The 17,743-nt window shown below is 33.1% G+C and overlaps 1 protein-coding gene and 1 long non-coding RNA gene across 2 annotated transcripts; both read left to right on the forward strand.

Moving 5' to 3' along the window:
- Positions 1–883: 883 nt before the first annotated feature.
- On the forward strand, positions 884–14,421 carry LOC142226638 (phospholipase A1). Its single transcript, XM_075296742.1, has 3 exons — positions 884–1,101; positions 1,219–1,507; positions 13,337–14,421. Exons 1-3 carry the CDS (start codon positions 1,023–1,025, stop codon positions 14,256–14,258), a joined length of 1,290 nt encoding a protein of 429 aa, XP_075152857.1. The 5' UTR covers positions 884–1,022; the 3' UTR covers positions 14,259–14,421.
- Positions 14,422–16,977: 2,556 nt separating this feature from the next.
- On the forward strand, positions 16,978–17,375 carry LOC142224298 (uncharacterized). The gene is made up of 2 exons (XR_012719112.1): positions 16,978–17,119; positions 17,187–17,375. It is a non-coding gene; the product is annotated as an uncharacterized LOC142224298 (long non-coding RNA).
- The last annotated feature ends 368 nt before the right edge of the window (positions 17,376–17,743 follow it).

Genomic DNA, 17,743 nt, shown 5'->3' on the forward strand with positions numbered 1-17,743 from the left:
ACATTTTCGTGAGTCACGACAATTTCGTGTCACGAGCACACCTCTAGTGGCAGCCCAATATTTCAGACTCACTTAGACTATTCAGTCCATTGTGATACCACAGTTGTGAATTTCTCTCTTATCACTGACTGCTACCCGATGCTATGTTAAGCTCAATGACAAAAAACCTCCTTTTTATAGCCGAGTCCGAACGGCGTTCCACACTACAGTGAAACCACTTAGAGAAGCTTTGAAACACTCAGAAATAGCACCAGCATTACTGAGGTGGGGAAATCCACTGCTGAAAAACTTTTTGTGTTTGATCGAAACTGGGTTTGAACCCACGACCCTGTGTATGCAAGGCGGGCATGCTAACCATTGCACCACGGTGGCTCCCTTGCCATTTATGCTAACGAAATTTTCGGTAGCGTTCAATTTCGAAAGCTGGTACGCACCTCTAATGAACATTTTTGTTTGACAACCCTGTGTCAAAAGCATATTTTGGAGAGATCTTGACAGCAAACATTTAATTTATTACAATCATTGTGTGTGTACAAGTTTTAAGTGGTTTGTAATTAATTGAATTGTGTCTATCATAAACTTCATATAGCGCTAAAGGCATTTTTTCCTTCAAAATAATAAAATTCCTTAAACAACAGAAAAAGTGTATTATTTTTAATAAATGTTCTTCAATTTGATATCATATCAAATTTTCTAAAATAAACCTAAATTTTTTTCATAGTGGATTCACTTTTTTCTGGGTGTATGTTTAATGCTATCAAATTCATTCTTATTAAACCCACTGTATCTCAAGAGATCATACATAAACTGGTAGATGTTTAATTTTTGTGGCGATCAGAAAACCAAAACAATAATCATTAGTCAGTCGATTACAATACTCACCATTGAGCAGGTCAGCGTTGTTTGTGAGGCGATCATTGCAGCTGGTGCTAAATTGGTCATTTCTTATTTTTGGCTGTTCAAAAAGAGAGAGCCAAAATATCGTCATACATTTATTTAATTAGGAGTGATTTAATTCGTTAATGAAAATGCATTCGCTTCCGGAGGCACGGCTAAATTTAATAGCTCAGATAACTTTCATTTTCGTGATACTGATGAGTGGTAATTAATATGTGAAACATACACATTTTGGCAAAACCCCCTATTATCTAAGGGTTTTTGTAACGTATCTTTGTGATTTTAGTTTTTAATTGCCCATTTTGTTTGATTCGATTTTAGTTTTTCTACCGGTGGTCAAGTGTGCTCCATCCCAATCATCAAAGTTGAATGACATGAGTGATGTTTGTGTTCATTCTCTTCGACCACCAACCAGTTTTTTCAAACGATATTTTGATCAATCATTTTTGAAAAAATTCTTTAAACATTGGATACCATTTATTAGCAATGAACGTGTGAAAATGCAATTCTTTTTATATAAACGCGACTTTCCCGAATGTGGACGGGAAATACGAACTGATGATGAGGAAAGTATTAAAACATCGGGATTCAATTCGGATCATCCAACAAGGTAAGCATTTCCTCGGAATACATTTAACCAATTAAGTTTTAATTCGAAAGTCAATTAATTTTTAATTGAAATATAATCAAATATTTGGGTTTGCGTTCGAATATATATAGAAAATATTCTATAGTAATAAAAATTTGTCAAAATTTCGATAGAAATAAAATTTTGATAAAATTTTCTATAGAAATAAAATTTTGACAAAATTTTCTATAGAAATAAAATTTGGACAAATTTTCTATAGAAATAAAATTTTTACAAAATTTTCTATAGAAATAAAATTTTTACAAAATTTTCTATAGAAATAAAATTTTGTCAAAATTTTCTATAGAAATAAAATTTTGTCAAAATTTTCTATAAAGATTTTTCAAAAAAAAAATTTACAAAATTTTGAAAAAAGTATTTTATAGAAATAAAATTTTGACAAAATTTCCTATAGAAATAAACTTTTTACAAAATTTGCTATAGAGATAAAATTCTGACAACATTTTCTATAGAAATAAAATTTTGTCAAAATTTTCCATAGCAATAAAATTTTGAAATTTTTCTATATAAATAAAATTTTGTCAAAATTTTCAATAGAAATAAACTTTTTACAAAATTGACTACAGAGATAAAAAATCTGACAACATTTTCTATAGAAATAAAATTTTGACAAAATTTTCTATGAAATAAAATAATGACAAAAATGTTTAAAGAAATAAAATATTGCAAAAAATGTAAGTTTTTTTCATGCTAGTTTTTTCCAAATTTTGGTAGATTATTTTTGTCTCGAGTGGCAACCGTGCTTCCGGCGCCTCTTGGAGGAGAGAATTTCATTCGATTGGGTTGGTACGTGATTTGGTCCACATCAGAGAATGAACAAGTAAGGAAAGTCTAAAGTCGGGCGGGGCCGACTATATTATACCCTGCATCACTTTGTAGATCTAAATTTTCGATACCATATCACATCCGTCAAATGTGTTGGGTGCTATATATAAAGCTTTGTCCCAAATACATACATTTAAATATCACTCGATTTGGACAGAATTTGATATACTTTTACAAAATCTATAGACTCAAAATTTAAGTTGGCTAATGCACTAGGGTGGAACACAATTTTATTATGAAATTATGGGAAACATTTAAATCTGAAGCAATTTTAAGGAAACTTCGCAAAAGTTTATTTATGATTTATCGCTCGATATATGTATTAGAATTTTAGGAAAATTAGAGTCATTTTTACAACTTTTCGACCAAGCAGTGGCGATTTAACAAGGAAAATGTTGGTATTTTGACCATTTTTGTCGAAATCAGAAAAACATATATATGGGAGCTATATCTAAATTTGAACCGATGTCAACCAAATTTGGCACGCATAGTTACAATGCTAATTCTACTCCCTGTACAAAATTTCAACCAAATCGGAGTTAAAAATTGGCCTCTGTGGTCATATGAGTGTAAATCGGGCGAAAGCTATATATGGGAGATATATCCAAATCTGAACCGATTTCAACCAAATTTGGCACGCATAGGTACAATGCTAATTCTACTCCCTATGCAAAATTTCAACTAAATCGGAGCAAAAAATTGGCCTCTGTGGGCAAATGAGTGTAAATCGGGCGAAAGCTATATATGGGAGCTATATCTAAATCTGAACCGATTTGGCTGATATTTTGCAAGACTCATAAAATATTCGGATGTACGGAATTTGAGGAAGATCGGTTGATATACACGCCAATTATGACCAGATCGGTGAAAAATATATATGGCAGCTATATCTAAATCTGAACCGATTTTTTCCAAAATCAATAGGGATCGTCTTTGAGCCGAAACAGGACCCTATACCAAATTTTAGGACAATCGGACTAAAACTGCGAGCTGTACTTTGCACACAAAAATACACCAACAGACAGACAGACGGACATCGCTAAATCGACTGAGAATTTAATTCTAAGCCGATCCGTATACTAAAAGATTGGTCTATGATTACTCCTTCTTGGCGTTACATACAAATGCACAAACTTATACCCTGTACCCAGTAGTGGTGAAGGGTATAAAAATGAGTACTCATGGAAGAGTACGTTTCCGTTTCATTTTGATACCGTCCGTTCACAATTTTGTGACGTAATTTTTTCTATTAGTGTACCGATTAGCGTTCTCTGGTCCATATCGCTTCATAATTATATATCGTCCCATTATGAACCGAGCCCAAGATTTAACTACAGGGGTCTATTAAATTTCATCCAATCCGTTTGAATGACATCCGAACAGTGTTTCAAATTGCAGTGATTCCGCTTAGAGAAGCTTTGAAACCACGGTTGCCACTCGAACCAAAGATTTGGGGAAAATTTTACAAAAACAATTGTATTTCTATGGAAAATTCTGTCAAAATTTTATTTCTATAGAAAATTTTGTCAAAATTTTATGTCTATGGAAAATTTTGTCAAAATTTTATTTCTATAGAAAATTTTGTCAAAATTTTATTTCTGTAGAAAATTTTGTCAAAATTTTATTTCTATTGAAAGTTTTGTCAAAATTTTATTTCTATTGAAAAATTTGTCAAAATTTTATTTCTATAGAAAATTTTGTCAAAATTTTATTTCTATAGAAAATTTATGAAGCAATATTTTGCAAAATCTACCAAAACATCAAGAATTGTACCAATCTACTAAACAGTAAAAAATCTACCATTTTTGGTAGAATTCTACCAACTGTGGCAACCGTGTTTGAAACCTCAGAAATGTCATTACTGAGAGGGAATAATCCACTGCTGAAAAAATTTTTTGATGATTGGTCGTAACTGAGATTTAACTCTTCTCCCTTTGTATGCAAGACCCGGTGGCTCCATGTCTACAAATTTCGCCACTCATTTTTTGTGGGAACCGAGATATTATTAATAAGTACATAGAAAAAAAGTCCATCCTTAAATTGATGCTAAATTTAACTTATTTTTATAGCACAAGAAAAACTTGGATTTAGTTAAATTTTATTATTTTTTTTCGAAATTTTCCACAGTCCAATGCAATTTTCCTTATCCCTAGTATGTCTCATCAACTTTATGAACTATAAATATCGGTATAGAATTCAACCCTACAATGAAGTTCAATATAAACTGAAACAGAAGAAAATTTTCGTACTCCCAAAAATAGTATTTCCCAAAAATAGTAAATGGACCCTTAAAATGGTCATTATTTGGCACCAACAATTTTTTCTTTACTTTTAGTTCATTTTTGATTTTATGTTGCAGTTTCGTAAATGGAAGTTAAAAAGTATACCAGTTTATTAAATTTTAATTTTTCCCATCAAAACAGTTTACCTTGTTCTATGTATGTTTAATTTTTATGGAAGCTAACTAAAATTTTCTTGTTTCATGATTTTTCTGATCATCTTATAAAGGGTGATTTGTTAAGAGCTTGATAACTTTTTTTTTAAAAAAACGCATAAAATTTGCAAAATCTCATCGGTTCTTTATTTGAAACGTTAGATTGGTCCATGACATTTACTTTTTGAAGATAATTTCATTTAAATGTTGACCGCGGCTGCGTCTTAGGTGGTCCATTCGGAAAGTCCAATTTTGGGCAACTTTTTCGAGCATTTCGGCCGGAATAGCCCGAATTTCTTCGGAAATGTTGTCTTCCAAAGCTGGAATAGTTGCTGGCTTATTTCTGTAGACTTTAGACTTGGCGTAGCCCCACAAAAAATAGTCTAAAGGCGTCAAATCGCATGATCTTGGTGGCCAACTTACCGGTCCATTTCTTGAGATGAATTGTTCTCCGAAGTTTTCCCTCAAAATGGCCATAGAATCGCGAGCTGTGTAGCATGTAGCGCCATCTTGTTGAAACCACATGTCAACCAAGTTCAGTTCTTCCATTTTTGGCAACAAAAAGTTTGTTAGCATCGAACGATAGCGATCGCCATTCACCGTAACGTTGCGTCCAACAGCATCTTTGAAAAAATACGGTCCAATGATTCCACCAGCGTACAAACAACACCAAACAGTGCATTTTTCGGGATGCATGGGCAGTTCTTGAACGGCTTCTGGTTGCTCTTCACTCCAAATGCGGCAATTTTGCTTATTTACGTAGCCATTCAACCAGAAATGAGCCTCATCGCTGAACAAAATTTGTCGATAAAAAAGCGGATTTTCTGCCACTGATTTTGGTAATAAAATTCAATGATTTGCAAGCGTTGCTCGTTAGTAAGTCTATTCATGATGAAATGTCAAAGCATACTGAGCATCTTTCTCTTTGACACCATGTCTGAAATCCCACGTGATCTGTCAAATACTAATGCATGAAAATCCTAACCTCAAAAGAATCACCCTTTAGTTTCCGTATATTGAAATTACACATAGCTTTTACCGCATTATCAAACTCAAGTCGGAAATTGCCTTGAATTCAAAATAGGTAAACATATTGATAAGAGATTCGCCTAACGCATAGTTAATAACAATAATAATAATTTTTCTTGAAAAATATTCCTTTCATATAAAATTAAATAATAAAAAAATCCCAATTAAAAATTGATTGAAAAATTGTTCGGAAATAAGTAGTTTCTATATTCATAATATTATCTTGATTCAAATCCAAAGAAAATTCAATCTACAATTATGGTCGGAAATGGTATAAATTCTTTAAAATTTCATGAAAATCATTTAATATAAATTTAAAGTAATTATAAAATGTAAATAATAATACAATAATAAATTGATCCAATTTAAAATTAATTGAAAGCCCCATAGAAATCAATTAATTTTTTAATCAAGTATAATTTATATTTTTCATTACTTTTCTTATGTTGTTAAGTTTAAAAGTTTAATTCAACTTTTTAATTGGAAATAGTTTGATGATATATTTTTGTGCGTACAATGTATATGTACACCGAAAAAAGTGAACTGTTTTATAGGAAGAATGAACTAACTCGTGCAAAAATTAAACTAAATTGTACTCCATATTTTGAGATGTCCACATAATTTTCCCAACAATTTCTTTCCCAACAAAAATAAGTTAAATTTAGCGTTAGTTTAACTACGGAATTTTTTTCGTTGTGAAATTTACTTAAATTGTTTAAGTTTTTACAATGAGGAAATTTTACTTAAATTGTCTCTGCCGTACATTTTTGTAAAAATTTTGACAAAATTTTCTGTAGAAATAAAATTTTGACAAAATTTTCCGTAGAAAAGAAAATATTCTATAGAAAAAAATTTAGAACTCTTTTATAAAAATAAAATTTTGACTAAATTTTGAAAAAAAATTTATATATACACAAATTTTGACAAAATTTTCTGTAGAGATAATATTTTGACAAAATTTTCTATAGAAATACAGTTTTCTCTAGAAATAAAATTTTGAAAAATTTTTCTATAGAAATAAATTTTGACAAAATTTTCTGTAGAAAAGAAAATATTCTATAGAAACAACATTTTAGAACTTCTTTATAAAAATAAAATTTTGACAAAATCTTATATATAAATAAAATTTAACCAAATTTTCTGTAGAAATAAAATTTTGACAAAATTTTCTATTGAAATAAAATTTTGAAAAAATGTTCTAGAGACAAAAACTTAGACAAAACTTTCTATAGAAATAAGTTTTGAAAAAATTTCTGTAAAAAAGAAAATATTCTATAGAAACAAAATTTTAGAACTTTTTTATAAAAATAAAATTTTGACAAATTTTTATATATAAATAAAATTTTGACAAAATTTTATATATAAATAAAATTTTGACAAAGTTGTATAACAGGTTGGCTGATAAGTCCCCGGTCTAACAAAGAAAAACACATTTTTTTTGTCAAAGTTCGTTTTTATTATTCAACATAGTTCCCTTCAAGAGCGATACAACGATTATAACGACCTTCCAATTTTTTGATACCATTTTGGTAGTACTCCTTCGGTTTTGCCTCAAAATAGGCCTCAGTTTCGGCGATCCCCTCTTCATTGCAGCCAATTTTTTCCCTGCGATCATGCTTTTGAGCTCTGAGAACAAGAAAAAGTCGCTGGGGGCCAGATCTGGAGAATACGGTGGGTGGGGAAGCAATTCGAAGCCCAATTCATGAATTTTTGCCATCGTTCTCAATGACTTGTGCCACGGTACGTTGTCTTGGTGGAACAACACTTTTTATACCCTTCACCACTACTGTGCACTCAAAAAAAGTAAACCCTATATATCACTAAAGCTGATTTAATTCTCTTTTAGTTCATGGAATTATTACGTTTTAAGAAAGTTTCCATGCCATCAACAATTTGTTGCGTACGTAAGTTAACTTAACTAAAGGCCGGTATGCACCTCTAGCGAAATTTTCGGTAGCAAAAATTTATTTAAGTCTACAACAACAAAAAACAGGGCTGTGTACACAAATTTTAATCCAGCTAATCGCTTTTAAAAATTGTTAATATATGTTCCAAATATTCCTCAAATAAATTGTTTATTATTTACAGACCTTTTAAAACTTTTACGCACACAATGATTGTAATAAATTAAATGTTTGCTGCCAAAATATGCTTTTGACAACCCTGTTATTTTCATTAGAGGTGCGTACCAACTTACGAAATTGAACGCTACCGAAAATTTCGTTAGCATAAATAGCAATGCATTTCTTATGGGAATGAAATTTTTCGCATAGAGGTGCATACCGGCCTTAAAGCAGAAGAAATTCTAAATTCGTGTCTCCCACAAAATAGTTCCGAATTCCTTAATATTTGTAAATTTTACCAATAATGCGTCCATCATGAACTTCGTATGGCACTAAAGACATTTTTGCAATTTTGAACTCCAATTTTTTCCTTCAAACTACGAAATTTTCTTTAATAAATGAAAAATAATAATTTTGTCTAATAAATCTTCTTAAATTTGTCGAAAATTTTTTACTTGTTTTTGCGAAATCAGCGCGACATCTGCGTTTATAATACAGTTTAGTTAAAATTTTCTACAATTAATCAAATTTTTCTACAATTAACTAAAATTTTCTTTCCTGGTGGGTTCACTGTTTTTTCAGTGTGGTACAGGGTATAATAAGTTTGTGCATTTGTATGTAACGCCAAGTAGGAGTAATCATAGACTAACCTTATAGTATACGGATCGGCTTAGAATTAAATTCTAAGTCGATTTAGCGATGTCCGTCTGTCTGTTGATGTATTTTTGTGTGCAAAGTACAGCTCGCAGTTTTCGTCCGATTGTCCTAAAATTTGGTATAGAGTCCTATTTCGGCTCAAAGACGATCCCTATTGATTTTGGAAAAAATCGGTTCAGATTTAGATATAGATGCCATATATATTTTTCACCGATCTGGTCATAATTGGCGTGTATATTAACCGATCTTCCTCAAATTACGTACATCCGAATATTTTATGAGTCTCGAAAAACTTGCAAAATATCAGCCAAATCGGTTCAGATTTAGATATAGCTCCCATATATAGCTTTCGCCCGATTTACACTCATTTGCCCACAGAAGCCAAGTTTTAGCTCCGATTTAGTTGAAATTTTGCACAGGGAGTAGAATTAGCATTATAGCTATGCGTGCCAAATTTGGTTGAAATCGGTTCAGATTTAGATATAGCTCCCATATATAGCTTTCGCCCGATTTACACTCAAATGACCACAGAGGCAAATTTTTTGCTCCGATTTAGTTAAAATTTTGCATAGGGAGTATAATTAGCATTGTAGCTATACGTGCCAAATTTGGTTAAAATCGGTTCAGATTTAGATATAGCTCCCATATATATGTTTTTCTGATTTCGACAAAAATGGTCAAAGTACCAACATTTTCCTTGTTAAATCGCCACTGCTTGGTCGAAAAGTTGTAAAAATGACTCTAATTTTCCTAAACTTCTAATACATATATCGAGCGATAAATCATAAATAAACTTTTGCGAAGTTTCCTTAAAATTGCTTCAGTATGTATTTGGGACAAACCTTTATATATAGCACCTAACACATTTGACGGATGTGATATGGTGTCGAAAATTTAGATCTACAAAGTGGTGCAGGGTATAATATAGTCGGCCCCGCCCGACCTTAGACTTTCCTTACTTGTTTCTTCTTCATATGGGGCCGTTTTGCCCCGATTTCGACCTTCAAACGCTCCAATAACGCCATATAATAGTCACTTTTGATGGTTTTTCCCTTCTCAAGATAATCGATAAAAATTATTCCATGCGCATCCCAAAAAACAGAGGCCATTACTTTGCCAGCGGACTTTTGAGTCTTTCCACGCTTCGGAGACGGTTCACCGGTCCATATCGACGGAAAAACTCGGGTGTATTACGAGTTAACAGCTGCACACACCGCTCAGAATCATCAACACGTTGTTGATTTTGGTCAAATGTGAGCTCGCGCCGCACCCATTTTGCACAGAACTTCCGCATATCCAAATATTGATGAATGATATGACCAACACGTTCCTTTGATATCTTTAAGGCCTCTGCTATCTCGATCAACTTCATTTTACGGTCATTCAAAATCATTTTGAAAATTTTTTTGATGTTTTCGTCGGTAACCACCTCTTTCGGGCATCCACGGCGTTCACCGTCCTCCGTGTTCATTTCACCACGCTTGAATTTTACATACCAATCAATTATTGTTGATTTCCCTGGGGCACAGTCCGGAAACTCATTATCAAGCCAAGTTTTTGCTTCCACCGTATTTTTCCTCTTCAGAAAACAGTATTTTATCAAAACACGAAATTCCTTTTTTTTCCATTTTTTTCACAATAACAAAAGTTGCTTCAAAAGACGGTCTATCTCACAAACTAATTGACTTACAAACGTCAAATTTCGACACGAATCATGTGAAGGTTGGTACTATATAAAAATAATATGCATTTAATACTAGCGACGCCATCTATGTGTCAGACCGGGGACTTATCAGCCAACCTGTTATATTTAAGCTTTTCATAGTTTCGGCTTAAGGTCGATTAAAAAACATAGGATTGATGTTTTTATTTAATTTTTATTTCCAATAAATAAATTAAATAAAAACATCAATCCTATGTTTTTTAATCGACCTATAGCCGAAACTATGAAAAGTATTGCTTAAAAATACAATAAAGAGCTCAACGATCAGAAATAAAAATTTTATATATAAATAAAATGTTGACAAAATTTTCTGTAGAAATAAAATTATAACAAAATTTTCTATAGAAATAAAATTTTGACAAAACTTTCTATAGAAATACAATTTTCTATAGAAATAAAATTTTGACAAAATTTTCTATGGAAATACAATTTTCTATAGAAATAAAATTTTGAAAAAATTTCTATAGAAATTAATGTTGACAAAATTTTCTATAGAAATAAATTTTCACAAAATTTTCTATAGAAAAGAAAATATTCTATAGAAACAAAATTTTAGAACTTTTTTTTTAAATAAAATTTTAGACCATAGTATCAAAGTCTTCCTTTTGTAGAAGTATTAACTTTCTCTTGTTGGTGCAAACTAAAAATTTTCAAAACTTCGACACATTTACAATTCAAGGGATATTTATCCACTCACATAAATTGTCGCTATTAAGATAAAAATAATAAATAAACTTCTAAAATGAAATAATAAAATATTTCATTTGAAGAAAGATTTTTTTTTGTAAAAACCACATAAATTTGATCAAGCACTGCAAAATTTAAAATGTTCTTAAAATGTTAGTAAAAAATATGTGAAATATTTAAATCTAAAGCCATGTGGCGCAGGGTATTAATAACCGATATCTATAAAAACACACTAATTTGATTTTGTGGCCCAACAAAAAATTTACGATCCAAATTCAAATCGAATAAATGTGGAGGCTTATATGCGCTTATGAATAGGTTTATGTATATCAAAATCTGGACTCTGGATATTTTCATATCATATTTTGAATATTTGATTTGGGGTCCCAAATTCTGGCAAATGGTATGAACATTTCAGGCTTGCAAAAATGGTAGGCCTTTTGGTACAATCAGACTAACCTAATCTAAATCCTAAACCTTTATATGGGCGTGAAATCAATAACAATTAAAAATTAAGATCGATATTTAGAAACGTTACAAATTAAAGTTTATGATGGTGGGCATTAAAAGGGATCGAATCAACCTATCTTCTCGTCTAACCTTCTAGAAAACGTAAATATATGTTTAGTTAAAAATATATAAAAGTTAGTAATTTTAAAATTTAAGTTTGGCCGGAGTCGAGCAAAATTTTTACAAAATGGTGACATTTTGTTCTATATATGTTTAGTTAAAAAAAATATAAAAGTTAGTAATTTTAAAATTTAAGTTTGGCCGGAGTCGAGCAAAATTTTTACAAAATGGTGACATTTTGTTCTGTGTAAATGAAATTTTCACGAGCTTAAAGGGTGATACGGTCAAAATTTGGTCAATATAAACTTGACGTATTTCTTTCAATTTTGCATTTAAAAAACCTGAACACCCCTCATTTTGAAGGTGTGTGTGTGTAGAATGTTACCCCTATTTTGATTTTGGAATTCACTCTTCAGTTGTCAAAATGCCGTCCAAGCAAGAAGAGCAGCGTATCAAAATTTTGCTCGCGCATCGCGAAAATCCGAGCTACTCGCACGCAAAGCTGGCAAAATCGCTAAAAGTTGCCAAATCAACCGTTACAAATGTAATTAAAGTGTTTGGGGAACGTTTGTCGACAGCCAGGAAGTCTGGACCGGGGGGCAATCGAAAACCGGAAGCCGCTGAGACGACAAAGAGAGTTGCAGGTAGTTTCAAGCGAAACCCTAACCTCTCTCTCCGAGATGCCGCAAATAAGATGGGTGTATCGTCTACAACCTTGCATCGAGCCAAAAAACGAGCCGGACTATCGACTTACAAGAAGGTAGTGACTCCAAATCGCGATGATAAAAAAATACGACGGCCAAAGCGCGATCCCCGAGGCTGTACACGACGATGCTGACGAAGTTTGACTGCGTGGTAATGGACGACGAAACCTACGTCAAAGCCGACTACAAGCAGCTTCCGGGACAGGAGTTTTATATGGCAAAAGGAAGGGGAAAGGTAGCAGATATTTTCAAGCACATAAAACTGTCAAAGTTCGCAAAGAAATATCTGGTTTGGCAAGCCATCTGTACCTGTGGCTAGAAAAGCAGCATTTTCATAGCTTCCGGGACTGTCAACCAAGAAATTTACGTGAAAGAGTGTTTGAATAAACGTCTGCTGCCTTTCCTGAAGAAACACGGTTGTTCCGTACGGTTTTGGCCAGATTTGGCATCTTGCCATTACGGTAAAAAGGCCATGGGGTGGTACGCCGCCAACAACGTGCAGGTGGTTCCCAAGGACAAGAACCCTCCCAACACGCCAGAGCTCCGCCCAATTGAGAAATACTGGGCTATTGCCAAGCGGAACCTAAAGAAGACCAAAAAAACTGCTAAGGACGAGCAGCAGTTCAAGGCAAACTGGCTTTCTGCGGCGAAGAAGGTGGACAAGGTGGCTGTACAAAATCTGATGGCAGGTGTCAAACGTGAGGCCCGGCAATTCGGATTTGGAAAAGCGAAAGCCTAACTGAATATTTTTCCTGAATTTTATACTAATTGAACTTGAAAAATAAATTTAATTTGATTTCTTAAATAAACGATTTCACCGATTTACACGCGTTTTCCCTTGACCAAATTTTGACCGTATCACCCTTTAATCGACCCATCGCAGCAGTAGTCTTTTCCCCCCTTTTTTAGTGAGCAAATCATCGGTTTTTAATCCAACCTTTTTCGCATATTTCATAACAAATTTCTTTAAGTGTACTTGTGGCTCAATTTGCTATTGCCAGTATTAAAATTTAAGTATGTGTTATTTTCTTTATCATACAAATCCAAGAATAAAGAAAAGATGACAAACTCCTTAAATACACTTCCGTATCTTTACAGAATCATCATACATGGATGGATGAGTCAAAGCAAGGGATCATTTAATCGTGCTGTGAAAAATGCTTACTTGCAGCTTGCTAAACCAAAAATTAAAGTTTCAGCAGACTACTATAACATTAGCGATAACATCATTGAAAACAATGCTACTTTGCCATCATTGTCGTCAGATGCCGATGTTATGTTATTGGATCAAGGAAACGAAGAAAACAATGACTCGTTTGCAGACACTGTGAACCACACCGATTTCAATATTATTGTAGTTGATTGGAGTGTCATATCTTCGAATGTCAATTATTTCGGAGTCGTGGATTTAATTGAAGATTTAGGATTTCTACTCGCTGAATTTGTGAGATTTTTGCATCTGAAAGCTAATCTCTATTTTGGAGACGTTTACCTTATTGGGCACTCATTGGGTGCCCAAATAGCGGGCAGTGCTGGTAAACAAGTTAAACCATTTCGTTTCAATACAATTTTTGCTTTAGATCCCGCAGGACCAAAATTTCGTGAAATCGATGATGAAAAACGTCTTGATCCTTCTGATGCTGAATACGTTGAATCCATACAGACCAGCAGCAGTTTGGGATTTGAGGACCCTGTAGGTCATGCTACCTTTTATCCGAACTTTGGGAAGGATCAAACGAAATGTTATATATACGGATGTTCCCATACAAGAGCTCACAATTACTTTGCTGAGTCAATAACCAGTGACAAAGGATTTTGGGGTACTTTATGCCAGAGGCAATCGGAACGGGAATGGATTTTGTCAACTTCAGGTGTGGAATTTAAAATGGGCGGAGAGCCCTCTACGCCCAAAAGAGGTACATTTTATGTGAAAACTAATGGTGAACCGCCATATGCTTTGGGTAGAAGAAAATATGTTGAAACGCACAACAATGTTGATGAGATTAGTAATTTTACCTGAACATAGTGTATGAATGATAATGATTCAATGAAGTATTGAACTATTTATTTCCATTAGTATTATAATATAAGAACATAACAATAGCCTAATAAACGTAACATAGAAAAACTGATTTTATATATCTGTAAACAAGTTGTAATAAAATTTGCCAAAACATATATAATTTTATTCTCCTTTTTCAATTTTAAGGTGGGTATTAAGTTCGCCGCTTAATACCCACCTTAAGCCTAGTACTAAGATCACGTTTTCGCACGAAAAACTGTTATACTCCATATAAAAAACGTTAGCGCAGAATTAATTCGAAATTTTGTTTTGAGCATTATTAAACACATATTTATACAACCATGGATTTTTCGCATGAAAAAATAGGGAGGCCTATTATTTCGCATAAATAAGTTAACATCCCTGCGTTTGATACCCTATTTACGGAGATAGATGACGATATTCGTTTTTTGCAGAAACGAACTTAGTACTAAGCATTAGCCGATAAAATCAAAAATAAATCATTAAAAAATTGTTTTTAATAAAAAAAAAAATAATTGAAATTTTCACCTGTTTTACAAACTTTTGCAAAAATAACGTAACTTTTTCAAAATTAGCAATTTTTTTTTAAATTTTACTTCCTTCTATTTTTGTCTATTCGTTGAATGGTATCGAAGCACTGTGCGCCGGTGGCGGATTGACTGAAATCAAACTGATATTCGAATCAGAGAAAAAATCGACCCATTTTTTTCGGCGCCGGACAATTTTTGCCTCCTGCAGCAGCTTGACGATTAATCCCATATAAATTTGCCTCTTCGCTGGCGGCCAATTATTCATTAATAAGTCAATGTGAAGTTATCTGACAGAGAATGAAGCCGACCCATTTTTGTCGGCGGCGGATGACACTAAATTTTTGCCTACGGCGACGGCGCCTTGACGGTTAAGCCGATATAAAATTGTCTATTCGGTGGCGGACAATTATCCATTATAAAATCAATTTGAAGCAGAGAATGAAGCCGACCCATTTTTCTCGGTGGTGGCTGACATTTATAAATGTGTCTTTTTAGCGGCGGGTAATTATAAAATCAATTTGACGTTACCCGAATTGCTATGAGATTAGTTGTACAGCCATTCAAACATTCCATTCAAATTTTCTGAGCTAATGTTTTGCAAAATTATTATAGCAACTTGATTGTGGGTGGAGGATTCAAAATGTTAGCAAAAAATACAACAATTATAAATATTTTGTCTAATTTAAGTCAATAATATTGATTATTTGGCGGCTAAATTTAAGTGGGGATGAGTCGACATATTCGGCGGCGGCGTCGACTAGCAAAAAATGGTCGTCGGCGGCTAAAATCGTCGGCGCGACTCGGCCGCTTCATTCTCTGTAATGAGATAAGATGTACAACCAATCTTACAATCAAATTTAAATTTCATTCTAATTTTTCGCGGTGTTATTATAGCAACTATATTGAATGATTGTAGGTGGAATCAAAATTTCAAAATTTTGACAGAAAATACAACAGTTATATACAATTTTTCCTGATTTAAATAAAAAATGTGATTAATTTGAATCGAGAGGAGTCAATATATTCGATGGTGGCAGCGGTTGCTAAAATGGACGGCGGCTTCATTCACTGTTCGCATGTAACCAATCGATAACAACGCCTCGTGGAATTCATGGTAGCATTAATACCAATGTACTTCTTTTGGATAGCGAAAATTTCGTTTGAGGTGCATACCTATGGCACGGTATGAACCTCTAGCGGAAATTTCGATTGCGTGCCAATGACACAGTTCCTTATGGAAGCAAAATCTAAACAATCGATAACAACGCCTCACGGAATTTTCGTTAGCAAATATGGACGGTGTATACCGGCCCTATACTTGTAAATAGATTTATCAAAGTAGAGAATTTCCAGTCGGACTGTGTACTGAGCTTAAAGCCCGATGTGGTGTGGTAACGAATTTTTTGCAAACGATAAGTAATGCATTTGTATTTTTGCTACCGAAAATTGTTATCAATTGTTTACATTTTGCTCCCACAAGGAAAACATAGCAAAACTTTGTTATTGGCATACAACTGGAATTTTGCAAGATAACTAAATATAAATTCTTGTGGCATGCTAATAATACAGTTTCGTCATGTATTTCTTATGGGAAAAAATATAAACCGATTACAAAGCCTCATGGAATTCTAGTATTTCTTATTTGGTAGCGGAAATTCATAAGAGGGGCATACCGAACTTTACCGTCAAAAATGGTAAAAATTGGTACTATTGGTACCGAAAATTCCGTTATTATAGATTGTTACAAATAGGAAAATTGTATTACGTTTGCTTGAAAACATGTTGAATTCACAGACTTTTGGTGCTTATTCGATTGTCGTTGCATTTACAACAAGTATGTTCAGTGGAAAATTATTTAAAATGTATGAGGTAGTAAGCATTTTCAAAATCCAAATCAACTCTATTGACTCTTTTTCCTCATTTGTTTTTCCAAAACATTTCACCGTTCACACCGAGTTGAGATATTTTAGTTTGACGGTTGCCATGGAAGGACGAAATTCCCATTTACTCTAAATTCAAATATACGCACCGTTTGCTCAAATACCCTGCCAGCATTTCAAAGTTCCATTTCATCTTCATCGCTACCACAGACTCGTAAATGTCACTACAACCATCCTACTGTGATGGGGGGCAGCATATCATAAAGTACAAAATGTACTTCATACATGTATTTTGCCATCACTACTTTTACAAAAGCCATTTTATTTTTTGTGAAACGCCAAGCGCAACCAGCTTGTTATATTTTATTTAAATAAAAACGAAAATAAAGTTCTGAAAACATAGATTTTACGCTTAAAATTGTGAAAGGTATATTGGTGAACAATTTTTGATTTTCCAAATGGAATAAAGTGATTGTTTTTCAAATATTTTACAGACACGCTGCCTCCATCGAATAAAAACACTGGCTGATAGACGCTGCAACATGTAACTCTACATCATCATTAATGCAAAAAATTATGTTAAATGTGATGTGATAGTGGTATAAATGTTATATTTTTAAGAATTTGTAAATGATTAATCAAATTAATAAATATCTAAACAAACGTGTTTTACTCGACCACAATGATTCTTTTACCACTATCTTAAAATGTGCTTTTTCTGATTGTTTGGAGGGTCTCTTATTGGCGTCGTTCTAAATTGATCTATAAAGGCACCTAATAATTGCACTAATGCGAAACCTTTTTGTAGTAACTTGGCGTGGTACAACTTCTCAATAGTGACGGCGCTTTTCCGACGAGTTTTTGATATCGTATATGATTGTTTTCGACGTACTGGGGATTCTCAGAAGCGCCCCCAAATTCAAAAAATGTTGGCAGGGTAAATACCGCGATCGCAAAGGGAAAAATTTTCTAAGTTATGTTCACATCCCTATGTTCTTCAAAGCATTTGTTTATTCGTTTTTTTCTATGAAATTTATTTCAATAATTTGAC

The sequence above is a fragment of the Haematobia irritans genome, chromosome 2 (assembly GCF_050003625.1).
Source record: "Haematobia irritans isolate KBUSLIRL chromosome 2, ASM5000362v1, whole genome shotgun sequence".
Lineage (NCBI taxonomy): Eukaryota > Metazoa > Arthropoda > Insecta > Diptera > Muscidae > Haematobia > Haematobia irritans.